Raw genomic sequence first — 9,021 nt, 5'->3', positions numbered from 1 at the left:
TCACTCACTCACTCACTCACACTCACACTCTCACTCTCACTCTCACTCTCACACACACTCTCTCACACACTCACTCACTCACTCACACACACACACTCTCACACTCACTCACTCACACTCTCACTCACACTCTCGCACACACACACACACACACACACTCACACACTCACTCACTCACAGAGCAAGACTTGAGGAACCCTGCTGTAAACAAAGCAGCTGCTCTACTTTTAAACAGCCATTCAGATTTGTGTGTTTGCTCTGATGTTCATCACAGCACCAAATACTTAAATATTTAGACTTAATAGGCAATTTATTTTAAAACTTTTTTTACATTTTAATCTGGACTACAACATGCGCTAGATATTGTCTGAAAGTGTTTTGATTCTTTATTGTTCGGTCACACTTTACATTAGCTCTGTGTGTCTCTGCAGGTGTCCTCGTTCCTGGTGATCGGGCTGATGTCGATGATGATTCCTCTGTGTCATGTGTTCGGTGGACTCATTGCCGTGTGTCTGCTCATGGGTCTGTTCGACGGATGCTTCATCTGCATCATGGCTCCCATCGCGTTTGAGCTGGTGGGCTCCCAGAACGTGTCGCAGGCCATCGGCTTCCTCCTGGGCATGATGTCCGTCCCCATGACCGTCGGGCCTCCCATCGCAGGTAATGCCACCCACTGACAGAAGCTGGTACTGCGTCACTGAGCCCTCAGACGTTCACACGCATGCACTCAAAAGAGGCCAGCCACACAATAACATTACAAACGATCAACACGTCTCGTGAGACTCTTACAAACACACACACTTCCTGATCCATTGCCATGTGGATTCTGTGTAAATCTGAATGACTGAGAAACTCACAGACACATTATTCACTGTGAAAGCTTTGGTAATAATGTTAATTGGTTAACTTACTAAAAAATTAATTTATGATACATTTCACTGTAAAATCTGTAAACTGACATTCCCAGAATCCTCATTACGTTTCATGATTTTTCAAGGAATTAGCTTTTTTTCTTAGTTTTTGTCATCAGTTTTGTACATTAGGTTTTTATGTTACATTTCATGTTGTTAAATGAATTATTATTGCATTATTTTAGTTTAGTTCATCATGTGTTTTACCATGATGGTGTTTATGGTTTGTTTGAACCATATTTGTGACGAGCTTTGATTCGTCACGTGTCATTCTGTTTTAAGGTGGTTGTCGGTATATTGTAAACATGGGCGACATTTGACTCGTGAGTCAGGGGGGGCAAGAAAAAAAAATATATATATGTGTTTTTTTTCCGGATGTAAGCATCAAAACAATGCCCTACCGTATTGCTGCGCATCAAAGCAGTCAATCCAACACAGTCAAGAATAACTTAAAGTGGTTGCCACCGTTTAGTAAATTGTGGACTAGTTTTGGCTCTTTCTGCTGACTTGAATGGTGATGCTTCCCGTTTGTCAGTTGTTGGCCTTTCATTTTGAACCAGAAATGTGCACGCTGCTTTTCTGATGTTCACTGAAGTTTTCCGTGTCTTTTTCCCGTGTCACTTGAAATGTTTTGAATCGTTGTTACCAAAGGTGAGACACGTAAGGAAAAAATAAACGATCAGTTGTGGGACTATATTCTGTCATAAATCGCATACCATTCATTGCTGACCTTTCTACCGTCCGTTACTGGAAATGAAATGAAATTACTGGTTGATGTGTCCCGATCTCAATAAAGTTTACACATGCTTTTGGTTCGTGAATTAGATCTCGCTCGGGACGCGCTGTCTGTGGAGGTTTGGCCAGGACCGGTTCCAGAATTAAATCAACATATTTTATGTTCCGTCCATTGCCAATCACTGCTATTTCAAGAGTGAATCCCACATAAATATGCGGATGTCATTCCCGAAACTTTGCAGGGTGCCTATGTGTCCAAAAAACGAAAGTTTCATACAAATTCTGAATGGATTATACCCTAGAACAGTGGTTCTCAAACTTTTTACAGTGGCGTACCCCCGGGACATTTAACGTTCTTCTGCGTACCCACTCTCATCCACTTAGACCGCAGTCACACCTTTTCTATTAAAGGACAATATTTGCACGCTTAACTTGATTTACAGGTGCATTTTTTACCTTTATAGAGACAAAGATTTTCTATCCTTATTAATTGTAGCCTATGTCATGTTTTATGTCATATTCTTAACATTTCATTAAGTGTATTATTAATATTATAAATACAACAATATTTTTTTAATAAAGCAATAAATGATGGCAAATCGAAGTGATACTTGTAGATTTAAAAATAAAACCATCAATAGGTGGCGGCAAGTCGCTGTCTTAATGAGCCAGGCGCCGCGTCATTCATTCATTCATTCATTCATTCATTCATTCAGTAACAAAGCAAATGCTGTAGTTATGAATGGGTTATTAATCACTGACTCTCCGAATCATTCAAAGCCGCAGATCCGTTCACTAATGAAACACCGCTGTATGTTGCTTGGAGCTACACCAGATGATACGGATTTCGTTGGAACTATTATTTAGTTGCAAAATAGAACAAACATGACAATATTCTGTTTAAAATGTAGGCTACATTTGAAATGTAAAATGTTCACTTAATATTACCTTTTTTGTTGAACAGTTTTTTTTTCTTCTGAACAATTGTCAGATTTGCCATCGTTTGGATATTCAGGGAAAATTGCATTCTTGCTCGTATCTTAAACATGAACACAATAACTCGCACAGGGTATGTGTCTGTATCGAAGAGAGTTTAAATCGATCTCAATGTAGGCTACAGTGCGTGTCAATATTTGCTCTTCATGCTATTAAGTGAAGATCTACTTTAAGATACGTTGAACAGTAGCGTGATTTGCTAAAGCTGCATATTCAGCGGGCATCCTATCACATGCTGCTTGTGTGGATGCAGTCAGTTTTGACCGCAAAAGATGAGGTAAGCTGATTGGATGTCATGTATTTTGACCGTTTACGGCACTCCCATTTTCCTGTTTTTACATTTTGCTTGTCAGAAATACACGTTCGGTTTTAATGTTACTTTAAGTTGGGGTAGAATTAAATGAATGCCAAAACTCAGAATTTTGTTTGCGTACAACCTATGTCACCTCACGTACCCCCAGTTTGAGAACCACCACCCTAGAAAGTGCGCAAAGCACCCTTTATCACTAAAAAGCGTCACTCATCTTCATTCATCGTGATCTTACAAAGTTCCGTTATAATCAATGAAGCTCTCTAAACTGCACAATGAATCTCTTATTTACATCGCATCTGCACTCAGTCATGAGATGATTCACGAGCGTGCAAAACTGCGACGCTTTCAGCGGTGAGTGAATTCTGACAAAACGTTTCTGATTGGCCATTGTGTTTAAGAAATCAACAGATATCTGTGATTGGTTACATTGCTCAACGCTGCAAAAAACACGTTGAGGGTATTTAGCGCTTGGCTAAGCGCTCCAATTACATCAGGCCGACATCAGGGATTCCATTACTAACAATTTGGGGGGGCAATTGTCAATATGATTATTGACAGATGAATTATTGATTCAATTCAAATTTGAATTTTGAATTTTTTTCTTTTTACTGTAAATCGAAGTTCTAAAAGTTAGTACTTGGGCACTAATAAAGTTAGGTGAAAGTTGAACTACACTTCAGTGTGAAACAGACACACGACTCAATTATTCAAGGCATCTTTACAGCCAAATTAATGCGGCTCTGTGCCTGATCAAAATTCAGTGTAAAGACATAATGCAGCATAATAGCCAAACTAAATAGTATCATCTCAGATCCTAGTATTAAGGTAGACAGTTGCAATTGCTGTGAACATGCGTTTATGCCACTTCTGAACAGTTTCAAATGACACCTGAATGTGTGAATTCTGTGCCACTTTTCATTGTACATTTTTCATTAGTTAATTTACAACATCGTAACGTAACTCAGTTAAAGCTGCTCTGTGCCTGCTCAACATTCGATGTAAAGATGCAATGCCGCATAAAAGCTGGACTAAATTATGCCAGCTTAGAGCCACCTCAGCCACTAACCGGCTGGCACACAATGCCATAAGACGTTGATATTTGGTTAAACTTTGGTTGTGATATCAGGTGACCAAAATTCAATGTCAATTCAACATCTAATGTCAATGTTAAATTGATGTCCAATACCGACGTCAGTTGATGTTGATATTTGTTGTTTTTAGGTTGTGTAACCAAAATCCAACGTTAAGTCAATGTCAAATTGGCGTCAAATACTGACGTCAACCCGATTTTCATTCTCAACCAAAAAGCATCGTCTGTCTGACATCATGTCCAGCGTAATCCTGACGTTATATCGACGTCTACAACCTATGTCACCTCACGTACCCCCAGGGGTACCCCAGTTTGAGAACCACCGCCCTAGAAAGTGCGCAAAGCACCCTTTATCACTAAAAAGCGTCACTCATCTTCATTCATCGTGATCTTACAAAGTTCCGTTATAATCAATGAAGCTCTCTAAACTGCACAATGAATCTCTTATTTACATCGCATCTGCACTCAGTCATGAGATGATTCACGAGCGTGCAAAACTGCGACGCTTTCAGCGGTGAGTGAATTCTGACAAAACGTTTCTGATTGGCCATTGTGTTTAAGAAATCAACAGATATCTGTGATTGGTTACATTGCTCAACGCTGCAAAAAACACGTTGAGGGTATTTAGCGCTTGGCTAAGCGCTCCAATTACATCAGGCCGACATCAGGGATTCCATTACTAACAATTTGGGGGGGCAATTGTCAATATGATTATTGACAGATGAATTATTGATTCAATTCAAATTTGAATTTTGAATTTTTTTCTTTTTACTGTAAATCGAAGTTCTAAAAGTTAGTACTTGGGCACTAATAAAGTTAGGTGAAAGTTGAACTACACTTCAGTGTGAAACAGACACACGACTCAATTATTCAAGGCATCTTTACAGCCAAATTAATGCGGCTCTGTGCCTGATCAAAATTCAGTGTAAAGACATAATGCAGCATAATAGCCAAACTAAATAGTATCATCTCAGATCCTAGTATTAAGGTAGACAGTTGCAATTGCTGTGAACATGCGTTTATGCCACTTCTGAACAGTTTCAAATGACACCTGAATGTGTGAATTCTGTGCCACTTTTCATTGTACATTTTTCATTAGTTAATTTACAACATCGTAACGTAACTCAGTTAAAGCTGCTCTGTGCCTGCTCAACATTCGATGTAAAGATGCAATGCCGCATAAAAGCTGGACTAAATTATGCCAGCTTAGAGCCACCTCAGCCACTAACCGGCTGGCACACAATGCCATAAGACGTTGATATTTGGTTAAACTTTGGTTGTGATATCAGGTGACCAAAATTCAATGTCAATTCAACATCTAATGTCAATGTTAAATTGATGTCCAATACCGACGTCAGTTGATGTTGATATTTGTTGTTTTTAGGTTGTGTAACCAAAATCCAACGTTAAGTCAATGTCAAATTGGCGTCAAATACTGACGTCAACCCGATTTTCATTCTCAACCAAAAAGCATCGTCTGTCTGACATCATGTCCAGCGTAATCCTGACGTTATATCGACGTCTGTGCCTGCTGGGTAGTATCAAACACAGCTGTAATTGCAGTGTAAATGCATTCATGCCACCTCTGAGCAGCATTACAGCGTCTGTGTAAAGACTCCTAAATATCAGTGTAAAGGTCTTTGCACACTGAGTCCGAAATTTTTGTATGCGTTTTTCGTATTTGTCAAAAAATTTGTCATGCACAGAAACCTTGCACACTGAATCCAATGCATATTAATTAATCCGTAGCGAAAAAATTGTGTGGATGATTTTGTTGTCCTCTATCTTGGATGGACCCAATATTTCCTCTTTCTTTTTCTCTTTTAATGAGGAAATATTGGGTCCATCCAATCCAGAGATTGTGTAGAGAGAAAGGAGAGTTCCATCTCCTTATCAAGGAGCTGCGGGATTATCCAGAGCGATTCAAAGTTTATATTTATATATTACTATTTACATTCCGTCTATTCCACACTTTTTTTGTCATACAGTGCTTTGTGCTGCGAGACAAAGTGGATCAACTTGCCATTCTGGATTTTGGCGTTCGCTTGTACGGTGGCTCTGAATTTTCAAAACACGTCTCAAAATGCTTGCTACGGATGCGAAAAACGCAAAAAATCGAACCCGATCTGAATTTTTTTATTACGGACGAACATTTTTGGAGGCAGTGTGTAAAAGTGATTGACATAATGTGAGGTCGTATTTATTTTTTAAAGGGGTCATGGGATGCGACATGCACTTTTACAAGTTGTTTGAACTGAAATGTGTGTTGGCAGTGTGTGTTCACAACCACCCTATAATGATAAAGATATCTCGTACCCCTTTCTCAGATCAAGCCGTTCTAAGATGCCTGTGTGTGTGACGTCACACAGACAGGCCCCTCCCACGATAGTTTGATTGACAGTAGCGTTTCAGCACAGACTGGACTGGTGTCTCACCTTAGCTCCACCCTGAGTGACTGTCATCAGTCCGCCATTGTTTCACCGCCGGAGCAGATGTAGACAAGAATGGCTCCTGAGCGATTGAGGTGTTCTGTTGTTGGATGTAATAATGAACAGCAGTCGTCATTTACTCCCGACATCTGAGCCGCTGAAGACGCAGTGGATTACATTTGTTTCTGAAGGGAACGCGCCCCCGATCTACATAAATGTGTTTGTGTTTATGTTCTCACAAATCATTTGTGATCCAGCTTCATCTACAGAAGAAGTGAGTATAAGTTTTTAACAAATCTTTGCAAATCACCTTTCCTAATAATGTGCTAGTTAGCAAGTTTCACGATGAACGCAGCTGAAGCTAAGAGTCTCTCAGAGAGTGGCTCGGAAGAGAGGGGCGGGGTCAGCAGAGCTCATTAACATTTAAAGCGGCATGCAATAAAACAGCTTGCTGTGAAAAGAGCTGTTTTTGACAGGGTAAAAACTGTGTTTTTTTACACTACCATTGAGAAATTTTAAGCTATGTTACAGACTTTTCATTAAGACCCTAAAGAATCATATCAACTTGTGGAAAATGGGCATCTGATGACCCCTTTAAAGTGCGAAAATTTTGGGCGAGAATTTCGGACTCAGTGTGCAATGGCCTTAAATCTGGCGTAGCTGAGCCGGTCGTCTGTCTGGTTTTGTGCGCAGGGTTCCTCAGAGACCGTCTGGGCAGCTATGACGTGGCGTTTTACCTGGCAGGCATTCCTCCGATCATCGGCGGGGCCATGCTGTGCCTGATCCCGTGGGTAGAGGCGCGGAGAAGGAGCAAGGAGGCGCAGCCGGTGACTGAAGCCACCGAGAAGATGCTGGAGAGCAAGAGCGGCTTGCAGGTCGAGGTGAAGCCAGAAGAGCCCGAGTCCGTCATCTGAGAGTGTTTACAGCGGACAGACAGACATGTGTGTGTGTGTGTGTGTGTGTGTGGAGAGTCCTGATGTGATTTTCTATTCCTGCAGGAACATGCAGACCGGGCATAAAACAGGGCTTCTCCACCTATGTGATTTATGAGCTATGCATCTCTCAGAAAGTTTCCTTGAATATTTTTGTACTGAGCTTCTGGCCTTTAAAAGGGAAGTGAAAGTAAGACAATCGTCGGTTAAGAAGGGAAGGTGTTTGCTGGTGCTTCGACGGGTGTAGCCCTGAGAGAAGAATCAAGGGATTTTATTTTGACCCGCGTTTCCTTTACTATTATAATCTAGCTATGCATTGCTTTATCAGACTATATGAAGCCGCTCATATATTGTGTTAAAGGGAACGACAGCTGTGCCATATGTAATCATTTCCTCCTGAGCTTGGAAGATTCGAAAGACGTTTTTGTGAATGCTCACTTCAGCTGTGAGTGTTTATTAGAGGAATCGTCGCTGCATGGCGACAATGTTTTTATATGCAATTATCAAAGATGTTTATTTTCACTGAGATGTGTGTGTGTGTGTGTGTGTGTGGAGAGTCCTGATGTGATTTTCTATTCCTGCAGGAACATGCAGACCGGGCATAAAACAGGGCTTCTCCACCTATGTGATTTATGAGCTATGCATCTCTCAGAAAGTTTCCTTGAATATTTTTGTACTGAGCTTCTGGGCTTTAAAAGGGAAGTGAAAGTAAGACAATCGTCGGTTAAGAAGGGAAGGTGTTTGCTGGTGCTTCGACGGGTGTAGCCCTGAGAGAAGAATCAAGGGATTTTATTTTAACCCGCGTTTCCTTTACTATTATAATCTAGCTATGCATTGCTTTATCAGACTATATGAAGCCGCTCATATATTGTGTTAAAGGGAACGACAGCTGTGCCATATGTAATCATTTCCTCCTGAGCTTGGAAGATTCGAAAGACGTTTTTGTGAATGCTCACTTCAGCTGTGAGTGTTTATTAGAGGAATCGTCGCTGCATGGCGACAATGTTTTTATATGCAATTATCAAAGATGTTTATTTTCACTGAGAAATAACAGTTGAGGAAACAGCTTTAATGCACAGAGCAGATAGACATGATGACGCAAGCAGATGTTTTATGATGCCGTCCCAGTGCTTTGTATTGAGTGTTGTGTTTTATGATCGAGGAACACTGCTCTGGAACGTTTACAGGATGGTTTCCATGTGTTTTTGCCTAACCAGAGCAGATCTCAGTGTTTGACATGAACTGGGATAGTTGCTCTTTGAAATACTATTTTTTAACGATGTTTTAAGAATCTGTGGTTTCTGTTGGTTAGATCGAGCTGACATTGTGAGCTCAGCTTTAATAGCCACGCTCACATTTACTGCCACTGAGGCCTTGACTGAAAAAGCACATATGCAAAGTCCTTTGCTTTAATTCAGCGACTGAATGTGAATGTCCTCTGATTCCTAGTCACATGAAACAGTGTTTTCACAGTGTCTGGAGGTGATGTAAACGTCCCGCTGTTCTCTCACAGAGTGATCCATAGGAGTGTTAATCTGGTCCCGTGATCTACCTCAATTAACATGATTCTGGAAATATCAGCGGATCAGAGAAGGGAATAACGATGGCCACCAAG

General features: G+C 40.7%; 1 protein-coding gene across 1 annotated transcript in view; it reads left to right on the top strand.

Moving 5' to 3' along the window:
• LOC107563131 (monocarboxylate transporter 10-like) overlaps positions 1 to 7,674 on the top strand; it is a 47,109-nt gene extending 39,435 nt beyond the window's left edge. The window contains exons 7-8 of the mRNA XM_016247920.1: positions 432 to 660; positions 7,168 to 7,674. Coding sequence (XP_016103406.1) covers positions 432 to 660; positions 7,168 to 7,388 — 450 coding nt within the window. The 3' untranslated portion in view covers positions 7,389 to 7,674. The remainder of the gene's footprint in view (positions 1 to 431; positions 661 to 7,167) is intronic.
• Positions 7,675 to 9,021: the final 1,347 nt, after the last annotated feature.

The sequence above is a fragment of the Sinocyclocheilus grahami genome, unplaced genomic scaffold (genome assembly GCF_001515645.1).
Source record: "Sinocyclocheilus grahami isolate Dianchi unplaced genomic scaffold, SAMN03320097.WGS_v1.1 scaffold858.1, whole genome shotgun sequence".
In the NCBI taxonomy this organism is placed as follows: Eukaryota; Metazoa; Chordata; class Actinopteri; order Cypriniformes; family Cyprinidae; genus Sinocyclocheilus; species Sinocyclocheilus grahami.
Note: the sequence above shows the minus strand (reverse complement) of the source record. Positions and strands in the feature narration are given on the sequence as shown.